We start from the raw sequence: 19,009 nt of genomic DNA, 5'->3' as shown, positions 1-19,009 counted from the left end.
TTAATTCAGCTGTGAGAGGAAAAAGGAGAGAGAGAGGGGAGGATGTTTTTTTACTCACACTTTGTGGACAACGGGTTTCTCAAAAAACAGATTGTCCAGGGATAAGGTGCAGTCATCAGAGTCTCCCATCTCATCAGATCATGTAGGTGCTCACACATTTGATTGCAAAGCAGGGCAATGTCGGTCAATCACTATGGATCCTGGTTGGGGAAATCTGGCTAAAAGAAGAAAATAAACCAGATATACTTATATGGATGCAAAAATGAACCAATACATATATTTGTAGCCATGTATTTACAATATAACGTATGTGGCTGAAATTTTGTTAGCGGTTGAATGAGAGGAAGAAGCTATTGTTGCTGTAAGCTCGGAGGCTTTTAAGGTTTATTTTGTTGTGTGGCAACATGATAAACATGAAAGATGGTTTACCATCTTTTAATATTTCTCTCATGACATATCATAGGATGTCAAGACTTCAAATGATGTACAGTTGATTACCTTATAATTAATTAGTGTATGTATTTAAACTATTTGAGGGGTTAAAGAGAAAATCACATCTTAAGTTGCATTACATTTTTGGGACACGCAAATAAAACTGTAAATGGATATGGGGCTTTCATACAGCACAACTATAGACAGCAATATTCCAGCTGATTTAATTTAAATTTAAGCATTTAATTAAGCTAAAGTTAACGTTACTTATAAGGTGAGATAGGACCGGCCTGAATGCTCTATAAGTAACATTGGCATACCTGCTAAACAAAGATTTATAGACATTTTCTTTTACACTATGAGTGGTGTAACGTTAGGTAAGTATCTCAAAGTAAAATACTTAATTATGTAACTACATTTCCTGGCTAAAACAGTGAAGGAAACTGGACTTTTCTAGCTCTAGCTAAAGCTAAAGCGTTAGCTAGTGAACAACCAGCTAGCAACATTTAAATATGACATGTTAACCATTAGTTAGCTGCAATAGTAATGTTAACAATAGCTGCAACATCTTAAGCAAGGACCTGCATGCAAGTTATCAGTAGTATTTTCTCGCGGTGTAGCTAACGTTAACGTTACCTACCAGTGATAATGAATACATTTACTCCGTAGACATTAAAACTCTGCTGTTCGGTGAGAGCTTGACCCCACTACATTTGACCAGCATTTAGCGCCTCTTTATCGTGTTCGCGCGAGATTGAACCTCCCATTATTATACAACAAGTAGATCCGACCAGGTAATCTGATTGGTCAACTAGACATTTAGAACGTGCACAGCATGCTCATCACTAAAACTATTACTCCGCAATTTCCATGTCAACAATCCGATCAAAAGCTGTTTCTGAAACATTTCACGAACCACCGGACACAGAAGCTCTCTCACATAGTTATATAAAGTGATTCATCGGACTAGCTAAATGAGTTAGTCTTATTATACAGGAAATGTTTAGATCACATTAGCTGTGCCGGTGAGTCCGTGACAATGCGCTATTATTTAAAAATAGCCAACATGTGAAGTTTGCGGACATAACTAACGATCTAACTTTAGTCACGAAAATAATATTTTTTTCCCGCATATATTAGTAACAACAAAAATAAGCTGACAAAGTAGCTTTGTGTTTGTATGTGCGGTATATATTCGGTTTGGTAAATCCGAAGCCGTTAGCTAGGGACTAGAAATCCTCTGTTGTTTATTTATTGATTCATTTTGTCTCATAACATGAATACAATTTTTCTGTTGGTGACGTTGTATAATCCAGACTGTAAATCGCAAAATTATGCTAGAATGTGGTTTAACTTTTGTTTGCTTTAATATTGCTAAAGTATGTAACAACCAATTTATTAGCACATTTCGACTAACAGTATGTTACTGCAGCTAGATCTTATAAAACATCATTGAGCTAGACAGAAAAAAAAATATTGTATGTAGCTACATTTTCTTGCCAAAATGTGAGTAGGCCAACTATAACAGATGCTTCATGCTAAGTTAATTTTAAAAAAAATGAAGTCTGTTCACACCACACACAATGTTTTCTGTTTAAAACACACGAGGCTGAACTGGCTAATCACCGTCTACGAAAGCAACAAAGACCCGAAGACAACCATGGGGGGTTACATCTCTGCTGTGTTGGCATAACGTTACAATGCTTGTCTGTGCGTCAGTGACAAGTTTTATAGCAAAACTCAATGTATTCTTTAATTGAACAAACCAAATAATAGCTGAAGTTTCAATTTATTTTATCAATTAAAACGGCGATTAACCGCCATCAACCTACAAAAAAAAAAAATCTGCTACTCAAAGGAGATGGTCATTAACTCGTTTTTTTATGCCTCCTATCTGGAGTGAACCATTACAAATCTTTCGGGGGGGGGGGGGACATGGCGCCGACTCGTGGCATTACGTGACGAAAATATACGAGACAACGAGTTGCGTACCTTTTTAATTATAGCTGTTTTGTCAAACAGTAACACAAATAAACTTAATAATTGGAGCATGTCTTTGTTCTGTTAATTTAGAGACAATTGTATGTACGGTTACCCGCACAAAAGAAATGCTCTGTCCCACACCAGACCACCACGGAAAATGGCGACTGTGAAATAGATGGAAGACGAAAGTAAGAAATTATTCAATGCAGCGTTTAAATTGTGCCCTGTCTCCATCCGCACCGCTCGGAGGTAACGTGTGTTTGTTTTTAATCATTTTATTGATGTCTGTGTAGTGAGTAGCGAGGGGCGATTGCCATTAGCTATAGTTTAGCCTGAGGAATAGGTTTTGGTATGGATCAGCCTAATGGAATGGTCTGCAGCTCCAGCAAGCAGCATCCAACAACACAGCGTGATATAAACGAAATGCAATGACACCCTTACGGGACATAGTGTAAATAATCCAATTTGCTCTTGATGAAGGTACATATGTAAACATATCATAACTACTGTGGGTTGGCATATAACTGAACTAACGTTGCTGTGTTGAAAGTTTTAGCTCTGTACAAAATCCACAACCGCTCATCAAAAAACATTACGGGGTCCATCTCTTTGCAGTTTTGGTGCTGCTGTAGATGTAAGAAACACCTCTCCTCTGCCACAGGAGTATTCACTTGGTATGACACTTTTATTGCCCTTCAAATCCAAGACCTCTCACTCCTGCGACCTTGTAGCGTTATAAATGGCCACAATTAATCATTTGAGCAAAGTGTCAAGTCGGCTATATTTATTTTGTAGTCGATCAGTCCTGTTTGGGCCAAGAAGTTAACTCTTGTGATATTTTAAGTAACTAAACAGTTTACTTTTACATCAAACAAGCACATCAACCAAGAGCTATACCAATTGCAAACTGTAGCTCGTAAAACGTAGGTAACATTCAAGACAATATTGGTCTTGTAAAAGGCCTGAATTTCACTGTTAACGCTTCTGACCTTTGCTAAAGCATGCATGCCTAAAGTTGTAGCCTAATTATCATCTACACCAGATGGTTAAACATCTTAACCATCACTGATTTAGATTTGCATCTAACTGATGATTTCTTTCATTAATTAATCTGTAGATTATTCGCTTTATCACTTGGATGATACAATGTCAGAGAACAGTGAAAAATACCCCTTACATTTCGTTAAACCCAAGGCGATGTCTTCAAATTACTTGTTTTGGCCGACTAACAGTCCAAAATTAAGTCTAAATTTTAAAAAAAATGTAAGCCTAGCAGCTTTTAAAGCAATTTCAAGTGCAAACCTGCATCTAGCTAGGTTTGTAAATGGCTAACACAATTACTTTAGCGGTCCAGTGTGTAACGTTTTAGTTGTTCATTATCAAAATCGCTTGTCCTTTTTTAACGACTATTTACCCCCACCATCAATTCCAAGTATTCCTATTGGCTTGAGATTTTACATTTGCATGAACTGGGGTAGACCCATTTACATATATGGGTAGACCATACAGTATATAGGCATATAGGTAGACCATTGACATATATATAACATTGACATATATAAGAGGTAGATGTCGGTACACGATCCGTTCTGCCTGCACGATCCGTTCTACACATGCGCAAAATGTTCGCGCATGCGCTGTTGTACGAGGATTTACGACACTGCACGATCTGTTCCACGCTTTCCGTGTCGCACGCGCTAACGTTAGTTGATGCTCCGGCCACAGCCAAGCTAACGTTAGTTTAGCTTAAAGTAGCTGCAACCGCTAGCTGAGACAGCATGTAATAACTTTAAAAGACCCTCAAAATAAAACTTGAAAATAAACGTTAACATATATAACAGCTGTTACGTCGCATTTCTACTTTACTTGTGCTCATTTAAATAATACAATCACTCAATATTTGTCTTTATTGTTATTACTGTAAAGTTTTAATGTAGCTGTAGCCTGCTTCTCCCATTAAGTTTAAGTTTTTAACATCATTTTAGACTGAATCTAGCTGTCAGCTAGTGGGTTAGCCAAATTAGCTGTTAGCTAAACTAACGTTAGCTTCCGGTGGAGGCTAGCCAGACGCTAGCGTGGATCAGATCGCGAGGTCGTAAACAGTATTATCTTGCGTAGCATGCGGAGAACGGATCGTGCAGCGAACGGATCGTTTGTATTTTTTTTTATTCAATTTTTTATATATATATATATATATATATATATATATATATATATATGACAGTAGATGCTCCATATTCATGCGCCATCCTGAAATACGTTAGCCGGTAAGGGACATACAGGACATACTGCGCCACCTTTCATGTTTCCGCTGTCACATGATAAACTCACAGGTGCTGCTAATGCTGCTAAGGGATATCGTAGCTTCCGGCCAAGAGGTAGCCGCTTTAAACGCAAACCTCGCGGAGCCATTTTGTTTGTTAGCAAAGGTATCACCTCTTGTTAGCATTCCACTGACCGCCATTTTTTTTTACGTCACTTGACTGCGAATAACTTTACATCTGAAGCGTTTAAAGACTCTATTTGTCCATTGTTTAATTCTAAAGAAACACGACAATGTCTAAAAGGCGCCATTACCTTGTACTCTACGTTATAGCTCGCGCAGGGACGTTTTTGTAAAAATACGCTAACGATTGTGTCAGAACCAAGTGACTTACTGTCGCACAGTAGAGGAATTACCGTATAGTACAGGAGAAGCCCCGGCAGTTTCGACTTTTACGTTGCGTTTAGGTTTAATTACTAATGTTAACTAGCATGTTAGTAAGCAATAATTAGCCTGTGCTTATGTTATCTCCTTACATATACCTACACTCTCCGTCTCTGTAAGATTGGAAATGATTGAGATTTCTCTTGGCACAGCTACCAGAAGACTTCACACTTTCAGAGGAGGGTGCCCGTCACGCTACATACGTTGTCTCTGTCAGTTGGAGGCTGCGCAGTAAAGGAAGAGATCACCGGAAAAGTGCTTCTAATAGCCTTCACTGGTCTCCGTCCAGAGCAACGGGGTCTATTGGTCCATTAATATATATGTCAATGTTCCCGGCCCCGGCAAGTTTGAAGAAGGAAACATGGAGGACCACACGTATTCAAAATCCAAATTTCAGGAACAGGAGGCTTCTTCTTTGACCAGAAAAAGAAAAACGATATCGAAAAGAGCAAGAGACCGGCATCATCAGAAATCAGCGTGAAGGCTACCGTAGCTGTAATACGTACTTTGAACTGCGTGGCACAAGAGACATTGCGATATATGATCTCAACGCTAGATGGGAGAAATTCCTACACATTGGACCTTTTAAAAAGGCTAACATGATTACTTGCAGTATAATGAATATATAACACAATCCAAAAATGTATGACAGATCCATCTACTGTTGTGTTGGTGCTAAATCAATTATTGCGCAGTAGGCATCTATGGCGGGGCCAGTGGAACATTTACCATAGAATCATAAATACAATTATAGCGGAGATGTGGCTAAAACATTTAAGAGTTTGTCCTTCGTACCCTCAGTGCAAACTTTGTAATCAAATACATGCAAGTACACATTCCTGGTAAATTACTTTGTATTTCTATTGCTTACCTCACAATCGTTAGATTTGTTTATAGTTCCCGCCATATTCAGAGTTGTAAAACCCTGTCACAGCCCCCTGATTGTTTTTTGTCTAAATGCCCCCTATCACCATACATTCATACTAATACACAAAACCTCACCACGGCCCCTGATCCTGATCAGATTTTTAAAATATTGAATATCTGCCGATACAGAGTCCTGATCCGATACTTGTCTTTGCCTAGATAATAGAGTTGGGCCGATTTCTGGTTTGTTCGGTCCTGTGTACGAGGTTAAACCGGTTTAAATTTATGCTAACTGGTTGAACCTGCATTTGTCACTACTAATATATAAGTGTTTAATGAAACGTCAATGGCGATATTAAACAAGGAAAAACCTCCGAAACTAGAGTCGTATAAAAAGTGGGCGGTCACTGTTGAGCTCTATTGCCATGTTGGTGTAGTTTATAGCTTGCTTAATTTCTTATTGGGGCTAAACGTTAGCTTCAGTGTAGCGAAGCTTCATTTACTGTAGAAAAACTGGTAACGTTAGCTTAGCTCGCTAAACTTTCCAATAGCCTGTTTAACACTGCTAATAAGAAATATGACAATGTCAGTAACATAATGTTTGTATACACTAATGGAGCCGCTACTAGTGTCTGACGGCAACTTACTGCCAAGTGGCTCTGTGAAGGAGATCGGTAGCAGTGGGAACATGGGTGAGGCCGAATACCGCCGAACTGTGCACGCTGTTTGTTCAACGTTACTAGAAAGTTCATGTGTTTTTTGGGGTGACAAGATTAATACCTGGCAGAAAGTCTCAAAGAAAACTAAAACTAAAATGGAAATATTTCAGATATCAAGCGGACGAAAGAAGTAAACCAAAAAAGACGAGGCAAATTGTATACACCTAACCAAAGAGTTACTGTAACCAAAGATACTAAACCATCTCAGTTATTTTTGTGAATAACAATTTTTATTTAATGTTAACACAATACACAAAACATACAATTTGCAACATGAACATAGACCCGCTCCCCTTCCTCATCACCACCCACCCAGACAAAGATCAAGAAAAGAGGAGAGTAACTACAATATTCAAGACCATACAACAAAATGATAACAAAATAGACAAACTATAAACCAAATAAACATAGGTATAAATGACAACACCCAATGACACACTATGAGCTAGGGCTGGAGCTATGTTGTCTGGAGTCCCTACAATCATTATGAACTTAGTGCGACACCTAGTCGTAAAATTACGTGTAATGTTAGGCTTGATATCAAACCAGTTTGAAAATGTTTACAGCCGCCGAAGCCTACTAGAAAATAGAGCTGCACGCCGTTTTTCTATAAACAAAGTAGCTAAAAAATGTCTTCACCGTAATACATTCTTAGTGCAGCTAGCATTTTTGTAAAACTCGCATATAAAATCAACTTCTACTTATAATGGTGTAATCATAGATATTGTTCTATATTAGGGTTTGGCATAGAGAACCGATTCCTACTTGGAATCGTTTAAAAAAATTACGATTCCATCGGAATCGTTTCTTTATTGGAATCGTTTGGAGGATTTGGTATCAAATCGGATCATGGGTTCCAAATTTAACATGCGCAAGTTTGGGGTTTCCGTAGCGGCCAGGCGCTTGTGTTGCAGCCTTGGAGCACAGTAACTCTAGTGTGGCTTTATTTTACATTGAAAAAGCCCTGTAAAACTGCAAACCACCAGTGAATCAAAATAGAACTTTCCTCTTATTTGTGAAATAAGCATGTGACCCGTTTCAACGCCACCCCTCAAAGAATTGAAATCGAGAATCGATAAGAACCGGAATCGAAAGGAAGAATCGGAATTGGAATCAGAATCGTTAATATCCAAACAATGCCCAACCCTATTCTATATCTGTGGGTGTAATAGCCTTTATCTTTAATATTTAGTTACAAAAAATAAATCACAAATCCACTGATTTGTGTATGAGATTGCAAGTGAATGTTGGGACTGTTTTTGCTTTCTAGTTTAAAATACTTCCACACTGCTGACATTTTAGACATGTTAATAAGTAATGGCAAGTTACTTGCGAGTTTATGTTGTTCCGCAAATTGTGCTAAGCTGACGTAAACGATCGGAGTAAGGTGATCGGGGTGACTGCCAATACCCAATCAGTTAAAAAATGCCCATACCGGCTCCAATCCAATACTTGCGATCTTGATGGGGACATCTCTAGTTTCAGTTGAACCTTTGGGATGCTACAGTAATAACTGTGGATTTTGTAGTCAAACATGAATATCTAAGAAGGCTTTACTTTTCTTTTTTCAGGTCATGGCAGCTGAAATGTCATGTCTGACAGGTGTTGATGAAGATGACAAAGATGCAGATCCTGAGATCAATGCTCTCACACTCCTTCAAGAGCCAGTGAGAATGGCACAAGAATCGGCCTCTTGCACCGATTCTTTTGGCAAGCCTTCTCTGAAACAAAACGTCAATAGTGTCCTAGATGTTCTGTCAAACACAGATATGTTGTCTCCAGTTGGCCTGGGAAATGGACCTTCCTCGCATCAGGCTACACAAGCGCATGAACTCAACAGCATCTCCACAGAGAAAGAGGAGGCAAAGAGCATCACCCCACTAAAAACGGTGCAGGAAATTGACACTGCAGGGATTTGGGGTTTTGATGTAGACTCACCGGAGAACTCAGTGGATAATTTTAGTGGTGCCAGCGACCTTCATTGGGACCCTCACAAAGAGTTTATGCAGTTTCTTTGGGAGAACCATGGTGATTCCCCTGGTGAGGAGCCTAAAGATGAAGTCCTTCCTGCCAATAGCCAAAGGAGAAGGAAACGGAAAATGGACATGGTTGTCATGGTGGATCCCTCAGAAGACCTTTACCCTGATCTGAGCTGCAAGTCATCTGAGGATTTGTCTGATGCTGAAGACCAAGAAGACTCTATTCCTGTCAGAAAAGTCAGAAAGTCAAGGAATTTCTCCCAGTCACAGTCATCACCAACAGGGAAAGTTTCTAAGTATCCAAATGGAACTGTAAAGGCCATCAAGGAAATTCTTTACAATGCACCTGCAAGAAATTCACATGAGAATAGTATAGGTCATGGGCTTTCACCATTGAAGGGGAGGCTCGCCATGAATTCCCATTCAGAGGACAAGCCATCATGTTACCCTTGCTCAAAATGCAAGCTTATTTTCAAGAAAGAGCATCATTTGCATCGTCATATGAAGTCTCATGTTGACTCTCCGGATATTTCGCCAAAGCCTTTTATATGCCGAGAATGTGGACAGTCCTTCAGACAAAGTGGTTCACTTATTGAGCATATGTCGACTCACACGGAGAAAACGGCAAGACTCCACACGGAGAAAAAAGCAAGACTCAATGAAGAGATCAAATGCGTAAATGACCAGAAGAAAGAGGATAAAAAGAAGCTTTTCTGTCCTCAGTGCCCTTTTGGTACAAACTGCCCAAACACATTTGTTCAACATGCGAAAACACACGAGAAGGACAAGAGAAAGTTTAGATGTGACAAATGTAGCTTTAGGAGTCTGAGTGAGAGTGATCTTAGGAGACATAACATTATGCAGCACACAGTAATTACTGTTACAAAGCAGATCCAGAATGATGATTCTGGAATCTTCTCCTGTAACATTTGTTCTTATAGAGCTTTCAGTGAAAATGTTTTTAAGAATCACCTTCTGCGTCGCCATCAACAAACCTTTGAGGAATACGAAGCTGCAAAGCGTCTTGAGAAAACTGCACAACCACTTAAGGAGCAGCACATGCCTACTAGTAAAACTCCTGTAGAAGATGCTGAGTTTACGTCTAAAATCTCTATAAAAAATCAGATCTCTTCTAAAAGAGCTTGTTCGCCTAGTGAGTCCAATGACATTGCAGACCTATTCAAAAATAGCAAGATTAAAAGAGGTCTCAAGTCTCAACTAACAGAATCAAAGCTCGACAAATCCATCAACGTTCTCCTGTCCCGACAAAGACATGGAAAGAAAACTGCAGAACCGAGGAAGGAAAGCAATAATCACAGCACATTTGTTCAGGATTCCATAGGTGACAAAGATGGCTCTGATCAGTTGCCAGGAACATTGAGTGTCAAGGTTGAAGATTCAGCTATATCCCCAAATGGCCATAGGGTTTCCTCCAGTCCAGCAGAAGGAGATCAGTCAACTGTCAGAAAGTCACCGTCTAAAAGGAAGATGTCCACCCCATACCGCAACACCTCTGACCAAGACTCATGCTTCATCTTACCAAAACCTCTGCCAAGTCCCAAGAAAATAAACCAAGAAGAAGAAGAAGTGTCAGACAGTGACGAAAAAGACATTTTCCAGTTTAACGATACAGATGGCAACACTGATCTTTTTGACAATGGTATTAAGAAAGAAAATCAAAACATAATTTATACCTATAGCAGAAGAATGTCCATGAGGGGTGCTCTGCAGGCGTCTAAAAGGCTGTTTGAGAAAATTAAGACTGAAGATGAAGACCCGACAGAACCTGAAATCAAAGAAGAATGCATAGAAACAGAAGTCTTTCAAGAAGCCTTTGACTCTCACCAAATACCATTGAGGGAAGACTTTACAGAGGATTTGTCAGATTTGGAAATGGACCGCAAGAACTGTCCATACTGTCCTGCAGTCTTTGAGTCTGGTGTTGGATTGTCCAATCATGTCAGAGGGCATCTTCATAGGGTTGGACTGGCCTACAATGCACGCCATGTAGTGTCTCCTGAGCAGGTGGCTTCTCAAGACAGGAGGCCACGAATTCGAAGAAAAATGTCAGCGATCCGGAGATTGAAAAAAGGTACTTGCATACTTGTTCGTCTATAAAAGGGAAAGTGCTTTATTACAACTTTGTTTATATTTTTGTTACTCTGGCCATTAGTGCTATCCATTATTATTGGGAGTTAAACTTAACAAGTAATTGCTAACATTTTGGGATGTGGCATCTCCAAAAATAGGTCCACTGGGGCAACAAACAATAAGGGGTCAAACAATCAAACAGGTTGTAAACAAGTAGTCAGATTTATTTATGATAAGATAAGAGCTATCACTAAAATGATTGCTGTCCGTCATTTTACAGATTGACTTCTTAAATCCACTAGTACTTGATGTACTTAGCAAGTTGTGCACGCTTTGTTTTTTCTATGAAATGAAAGATTATTAGAGAAATTATTGGTGTGCTCACTTTCAGTTCTACCTCCAAATAAAATTGTACCTATTCTGGAAAAACTAAGCTTGTTACCAACCTGTATTATTGTATGTTGCCCCATTGGACCTGTTTTTATCTAGGCACGTCCGAGATCTTAGCAATTATTTTGGTAAGTTAAATGTTCTCACGACCAATGAGAACCAATAGGCAGGCCAATGAAAATACAACCCAAGTTTAAACCGTAGTTTTTCGTTATATGTGCATTGATGTTTACATTTATCATATCATACTTGTAATGTTTTGGATTTTGTTTTTTTCAGCATTACAGTTGGAGTCAGAATCTGAAACTGTAAAGAGCATTCACTCCTGTCCATTATGTGGGGACTCATTTGATAACAGGACTGGGCAGTCCAACCACATACGAGGCCACCTCAAAAAGCTTGGTAAAAGCTTTGCAACAAAGAATAAATCCCCATTATTTTTACTCCGGGAGTTGATGCGCGACAAGAAGGAGTTCCAGCGGGCACTTCAAATTCTGGGAAAGAGACGGAACCATTTCCAATACGGTGCTTCATCAAAGCTTTCCACTGTTGATCATTTCATGCAGCCGCCAATTGGAATCCCAAAATGTAATTCTATTCCAAGCGCTTGCACTGATGACAGGCCACTAATGCCCACGTTTTCTTTAATGGAAATGGAATCTGAAAAAAGGCAACTAGAGACTAAGTTGGATGTTAAAAATTCCCTCTCTGGCACGACTGCCTTGATAGGAATTCTGAAGAAGAGGAAGTGTCAGGAAGACGGCAGAATAAAGGGGTCGTCTCAGATGTCAAAAAACATGCTAGCAGTTTCTTCAAACAGTGAGCACTGTTCAGGATCAAGAGTTGCATCTTCACTGCCAAAATCAATATGCGGTAAGTAACATCCTCATAGTAGTAACCAGCGGGTAAGACTGGGAGTGGAATTTTCCTGAAGTGTTTCGATTAATTTTGTACTGTCTGTAGAAGTTCTGTAATTCTCTTTATACTATTTTTTTGCGGAAAAAATAATGTGTGAAATATCTCTTATATGATAATAGTAAATGTAATAGCAATATACTACACAAAAATATATTCAAAGGTGGAGTCTGCGATTTGGTGCGGTGCATTTTATTTAGCGTGAGCACTGTGCTGGACTCTTGTTTAAGAAAAAGCCTTTTAAATGCTACATTGCTTGTCCGCAACTGGTCATACGTTAACTTAGGAGTCAGTTTGGCTTCATGTGCACAGATTAATATGGCATGCAATTAACACACTAGTCATAATTTTGTTTGAATGAAAACCCAACTCCTGGCAGTGGCTCCTGGTGTTCTTCACCACTGTTTTTGAAGAAAGAAGTATCGGGAGTAAGATGCGAACCAGCTTTAAAAGTGAAGTTCTGTGTAGCCCAAATTTATGCCCCATGTGAAGACTAGATAACTATTATATACTTGGAAAAGTAACTGATAAATATTTTTAAAGAAAGTCTAAAGAGTTACATTTGAGAATGGAATTTGGTGTAAGTGGTAGTAAAACTCACATTGAGACTTTACCATCTACAGCAGCTGTTTTGAAGCAGATATCTGAGTACGGAACATCAGATTGCTATTTGTTTAAGGGAGGTGTCATCAGCATAAAGGCATAGAATGACATTGCCAAAGCACTTTCTGATTATGTGGCCAAAACTGACGAGCTTGTTGCATATAATAATGCAGAAGAATAAAATTTTTGTCTCATAACTTTCATAGCAGAAGACAGAGTTTGTAAAATAGAACAAAGACAGAACATGTTTCAATACTTCTTAATCTTACAGCGTTGGTTTTTTATAAACGATAAACTTGCCACAAAAAGGGAAGAAAGGACCTGTTATTAAGTCGTATAAATCAACACCACTAACAAATAAGCATGATCATGTTTATGTTTTTAACTTATAATGTTTGTCTTGGTATTTTTTGTCTTTTTACAGAGAAAGGTGAATTCAACAGGAAGGTGTGCGTCCATTGCAATGCAACTTTCCACAGCGGAGTTAGCTTGTCTAATCACCTCCGGGCATATGCGAAACGAAAAAGGACAGCTGTACTTGATGGAACCAGTAAGTGTCATCAACAACAGTTTGAGTTAAAGACAGAAAGAAAACATTCACCACAAGAACACAGTAGCAGTCTGTGGTATAAATGATCCGCATGCAGTGTTTTGATTTAATTAATTGGTTTGAGCAAGTTAGATGACATTTATTTCTAAAACAGTATGTGTGGGTGCTGGGCACAGAGCATCGATACTTTTATGGCACCAACCGAAAATACTCTGATCCTATGAGTATCGAAAAAATTATTTATCTTTCGGTGCCAAATTTCGGTTCTAAAAGCGTCTGAGTGCGCAAGCGCAAGCTTATCTGTCCTCTGCATATTGACAGAGAGTGGAGCTCCAACACACACTTCACGCAGACAGTGTTTGCTGCGATATGATATTAATGGAGATGCAAAAGCGGTCGCGGTGCTGTTGATGTTACACTTCCTCTGAGACAAGCAGGCACAACAGTGGTTTATATGCCCTGGTGACTGACTGACAGGCTGAGGTTATAAGGCAAGGCATCTTTATTTCTACAGCACCTTTCAGCAACAAGGCAATTCAATTACATTCCTTTGCACTTAAGTTAGTTCTCCATTAGTTCAATGTTGATAACAGTGCAGTCACCAAGTTTAAAGGTTTGTGTCATTTTGCAGTTTGAACTAAAAAGTCTTTGTTGTTTACATTCTTTTGCATTTTAGTTAGTTCAATATTAGCCTGTACAAAATGTTTTTTGTTTATTTTTTATTTATTATTTATAATATGTTCATGTTGTGACAAACATGGTTTCTCTTTTTTTGTTAATTTTTAAAGTTCAGATTGATACCAATCCCAAGTATCTGACTGGTGCACCCCTATCCAAAAGTACAACCAGTTTTATTACTGAGTGAGCAGTGTTACCAGATTAATTAAATTAAATTAAATTTGATAACTGTTTTGATTCACAATTAAGGTGTTTAATGTATTTTTGCTGATGTTGAAATGGATTTTATAACATACGGTATCGAAAAAAAGTATCGTTAAGGAACCGACATCGAAACTGAGGTATCGAAATTGGCACCAGATTGAAAGATTTTGAACGATGCCCAGCCCTAGTTACCATTCCTCAGCAACTCAAACACTTTGGCCTTGTTGTGCAGAAGTAAAAGTTCCGTCCATCTCCGCAGAGACCTGAGGTTCCACTCGTGATAGTGGTGTCTCTGGTTTGTATGTGCATTCCAATGAACACAATTGGCAGTATTTGGGAGGTGGGAAAACCAGGATAGGTTCTCATCCTTACTGCTGCACCAGCGACTCGTACTATTTCATACTTCTTCGAATCAAAAAGGATCCAAGTACTTAAAAACTATGAATATAGAATTTTCAGAATTGTCCCTGTACCCAAATTCTTCAAATTCCCAGACAGGGAAATTTGTCAAGACTAGCCAAAAATCCTCTGTGTGAAACACAGACCTGCCTTTAGACACAAACACAACACATTGTTTTTTCATCAAATAACATCATGTGTATCCTTGAGGCCTAACAGACCCATTGAATATACAAACATATTTCTATTATTGCCAAATGAAATCCATTCACCTCCACTGTATAGGTAAGACAGCAAAAGTCTCAGACTGATACCTCAAAGCATAGATAATGCCAAAACTGTCTGTGGGGCCAGATACCACAAGCGGTTGTGACGTCCAAATCCTAGTTATAATTAGTGTACCAGTGGTTATTTGTGTCCTCCCCAAGGTAAGGATCCAGAAGGGCGTCAGCAAGTGAGATATTGCAAAGATTTTAATTGTGGAGCTTGGTGGGTGCATCCGTAGGAGGGAGGACCTCTTCGTGGCAGAAAGCCTTCAAGGCCTACTTTTTCTGCAGGCACGGATCAACATACTTATAACCTGGGCCTTGAGACACAGAGCCAGACCATTCACCTCACTGGCACAATGCCAAAACATAAGCATGATTAAAGCAAGGGCTAATCCAAACTGACTGATTTACTGAACTGAACAGAAAATGTACTATTGTTGGAACATCACATAACATCCAAACCTTCTAGTGGTCATCGTAGACTTTGTGTCCATTTGAAATGTTGGATTAGCAAGGCTGTGCTGTAATTAATAAAGTTCATTCTGTCCTTCAGCATTTGACTGTAAAGCAAGGAGGCAACGCTCAAGGCCTGGCTCAAAGAAGAAGACACTGCCCTTACCGCAAACTCCAGAGGAAATGTACAGACTCACCTGCAGGTAATGCTTGTATTTTGTTTTTAATATACTTAAAAAGGTATAGTAAGTGATGTTATTACAATACACTTTTTGTCAAAATCAGTGAATATCTCCTCAGGGTCACCTAGCTCTCTGTTTTCTGTGTGCGGAAAAAAAAGAAAAAAGAATCGGTGTTAAAGGTGCACTATGCAATTCCTTCATGCTTTCAGCGCAATTTAATTTTTGTCTCAACTCGTAGGCATCTCTCCTTGATCCGCTAGCTGCCTGCCCCCCTGAATACACTGTGAAAAAGCCCGGTCTCGGGAGACAACACAGGGGTCGTAAACGTCAAACAAACACTTGAGGCACAGGATAGGCACCAAAATACAACAAACACGTTCCAGCCAATCACCGACAAGATGGTCAGGGGAGGGGGTTGGGGGGTTAGTGACAGTTGGTCAGTTAGTCATGACAGTTACAGAAACATGAGGGGAGGGGCGAGCTTGCTCTGTTTTGTTTTGAATTTACTTGGAATGTCAACAGAAGTAACGTCATGCAGGAACGCATAGTGCACCTTTAATACACAGCCCTGGCTGTGTAAATGGAAAACAAAGGAGTGTAAGAGCCACAAAACACTTTTCCAGCCAATCAGCAACAGGCAGCAACAGTTGATGGTGGGACGGGGGAGGAGGCAGCATTTAAATGTGCCGGCCAGTAGTTCTTTGTCCGTGAATCTGTGGGGCGGAGCTTCTAAAGGAGGGGGTTGTATTTGTTGGGCAGTTGAGTTCAAATATCAACAATCTTTGCGCAGAATCACTTAACTGCACCTTTTTAATATACTCTTTTTAAATGCAGTCCAACAGACTTCAACAGTTGCCCTGGGCAACCAGATTTTTTTAGCTTCTGTCGCCAACCATTTTCATTTATTTATAAAACCAAAACTGCCTAGATGAATGAGAGACCTATTGTCATAGATGTACTCCAGAAATGGTCAAACTGAGTGTGGAATTATATGTCACAAACAAGCGTTGTGATGATCTTGGGTCCGTGTAACGCTTATCAGTTCAATTTTCTAAACCCAAACGGACATTTGGAAAAACAGAAAAATGGATTCCAATATCCAATATCTTTCCACAGAATTTTTCTTCTACACATTTTCAGCGCTTATTTTTACGCCCCATATTTTCTGATATAAAACAAAAATTGAAAACGGGTCAATTTGACCCGAAGTCAACACAAGGGTTAAAGTACAGCTGAGGTTGATGGGAATGTTTTGCAGATTATTTGGTCATTAACCAAAGTATTGTACAAATGAAAATTTGGACCTGGTGGTGGTGCTAGATGAAACATTAAGGGCTCATTAAAGTTATTACAAATAATCCTGAGGGGGACATGACTGTCAGTACAACATTTCATGGCATATTCATGAAAATAATTTTAGTCTTAATCAAAGTGGTGGAACCGTCGGACCAATATTCCCATCCCTAGACTTGCTGCCTGCATAGTAGAGCTGTAATGGGTCCTTAACCCTTGTGTTGTCCTTTGGGTCCCAGTGACCCGAAGGACAACACAAGGATTATGTACTTTGTTGAGAATTGCTCTCTAAACCCTGTTTCTTGTAAAGTAAGTAAAGTTTATTTCTAGAACACAGTTCTAGACACAGTTTAAGCTGACCAAAATGCTGTACAAACAAGAACTAAGGTGCTGTATTAACCCTTGTTTAGAGAGCAATTCTCAACAAAGTAAACGGAAGTACATAATCCTTGTGTTGTCCTTCGGGTCACTGGGACCCGAAGGGCAACACAAGGGTTAAAAGTTCGACAAGACCTGAGCCCGACAAGTACATTTTGATTGACCGCTTTTTAAAAGTCCGAACCCGTTTACAGCCCGACATTATTCAAATGTGCGCACACGCACACAGCTCTTTTCTTTCTGTCGTACTTTAACAGAATGTCGCATCTTTTGCATTTCACGTAAGCCACTGGCTCATTATTCTCATTATGCACATGGTCAAAAGTTTTCCACACCTCCAGACTTTGCTTTCTTTGCCGGTGCAACCAAAACGTAATCGCCAGAGACCAGCCTCCGTTTCACCTCCTCGGCATCCATTTTCGCTCTAATCGAAACGCATCACCTGACCGCTAATTTACCGCCCGTGTAAAATGATAGAAATTAAGACACAACCAGTCAGGTCCCGTCGGGCCAAGATCTTCAGCTCTACTGCATAGGTCAAAACCACTGTGTGTTGGTATATTATAGGGGTTTGGGGGGAAAAAATGTATTCACTTATATATTATGATTTTATTGCGATCCTTTTTTAAATAATTATTTCCCCTAGAATCAATTTTTTAAATTTTTACCAATGATTCACCTAAATATGTTCTGATGGCGACTACATCATATCCGTTTCCTGCAAAACAGACCGAAAGCAGAAAATACATACATAAATACTTATTTTTCATTACAAATTAAATAAATGTCAGACTGACTTTTAAAAAGCAATTACTTTTCAAAAATTTCTCATGAGATATTGTCTCTATTGTCTCGCATTATTCAACTTTTTGTTTTTGTTAAAGAAGGAAAAGAAAATCGCAACGCTTCTAGAATCGCAATGAATGAAAATCACAATACAAATGGAATCGGCACCCATGTATGGTGAAAGAATCGAATCGGGACAAAAGCTTATCGTCCCAGCCCTAGTATATTATCGTCATCAATCTCTTCATCTCTTCACAGGTTCTGTGACCTCGTCTTCCAGGGTCCCTTGTCTGTCCAGGAGGACTGGATTAAACATTTACAGAGACACATTATGAACACTAGCGTCCCTCACACTGGGCTAGGCATGGTGGAGGTCGCCTCGCTGCCCACGGACCCCCCGACCCTCAAGACTGACCAAGACCGCTCTCTGACAGCCGCACATGCTGCCTCATGAAGCCAATGGGGACCTTTTTAGATTTCACTAGACTGTATGTGTATGTACATTGGATGTTCTATCACTTTGTTTTTGTCAATGAAATACTGGCCAAAAAGTACAAAATTGCTCAATGATGGAGATATTGTACACATTTGGACATTTGGATAGATGAAAAAAAAAAAAGAATTATTTTGGATATTGTTACCCTTGTTCTGTTTTTACATGGTCCAAATGGACGGACTGTTTTTCTTGTTTTATGCAGTAATGTAGTGTGGAATCCATTTCTAATAATGAAGACAACTTTTACCTCAGATTTCTCATGGTTTGAGTCCGTTTTTGTCAAAATTTGGGAGCACCGCTCTTCTGTATCAATATTCACATTTAAAAGATGCATAGAATCATTTTTCTTTTATATTGCAACATGTTCAAATTCAAGCCCTCAATCTCTTTGTTTTCCGGCCACAGTTTTAGTGAGATGAATATTTTAACTGAAAATGACGGCACCTGAAAGCTCACAGTTCCAGGAATCACAAGCTGGAAAAGTGAGCTACTACAGAAGAACAAATACAAACATGTCTGCAAACTTGTTATGCATAGAAAGTGTTTTATAGTATTTCAGTAACTGCATTGTTTCTAATACAAACACAAAATTAAAACTGAAGGTGGTTAAGGAGAAAAAAAAAAAAAAAAAAAAA

General features: G+C 39.2%; 2 protein-coding genes across 6 annotated transcripts in view; one reads left to right on the top strand and one right to left on the bottom strand.

The window, feature by feature from the left end:
* The window catches only part of hfm1 (helicase for meiosis 1), a 27,288-nt gene extending 21,243 nt beyond the window's left edge, over nt 1–6,045 (bottom strand). For 3 of the 4 annotated variants that reach the window (XM_039816901.1, XM_039816902.1, XM_039816903.1), the window contains exons 1-2: nt 1,073–1,161; nt 59–218 (exon numbers count right to left, since the gene is read on the bottom strand). In XM_039816901.1, coding sequence (XP_039672835.1) covers nt 59–129 — 71 coding nt within the window. In that variant the 5' untranslated portion in view covers nt 130–218; nt 1,073–1,161. Of the gene's footprint in view, nt 1–58; nt 219–1,072; nt 1,162–5,993 lie in introns of those variants that run through there. The other variant, XM_039816900.1, reaches the window with a different exon arrangement.
* Nucleotides 2,367–19,009, top strand: znf644a (zinc finger protein 644a). 2 transcript variants are annotated; one of them, XM_039816905.1, is made up of 6 exons: nt 2,367–2,603; nt 8,280–10,779; nt 11,448–12,041; nt 13,111–13,236; nt 15,340–15,442; nt 18,137–19,009. In XM_039816905.1, the coding sequence occupies exons 2-6, from the start codon at nt 8,283–8,285 to the stop codon at nt 18,330–18,332; spliced, it is 3,516 nt and encodes a 1,171-aa protein (XP_039672839.1). In that variant the 5' UTR covers nt 2,367–2,603; nt 8,280–8,282; the 3' UTR covers nt 18,333–19,009. The 2 variants fall into 2 exon arrangements, with proteins under 2 accessions (XP_039672839.1, XP_039672838.1); XM_039816904.1 differs by having other exon boundaries at nt 2,367–2,664.

This window comes from Perca fluviatilis, chromosome 11, assembly GCF_010015445.1.
Source record: "Perca fluviatilis chromosome 11, GENO_Pfluv_1.0, whole genome shotgun sequence".
NCBI lineage: Eukaryota > Metazoa > Chordata > Actinopteri > Perciformes > Percidae > Perca > Perca fluviatilis.
Note: the sequence above shows the minus strand (reverse complement) of the source record. Positions and strands in the feature narration are given on the sequence as shown.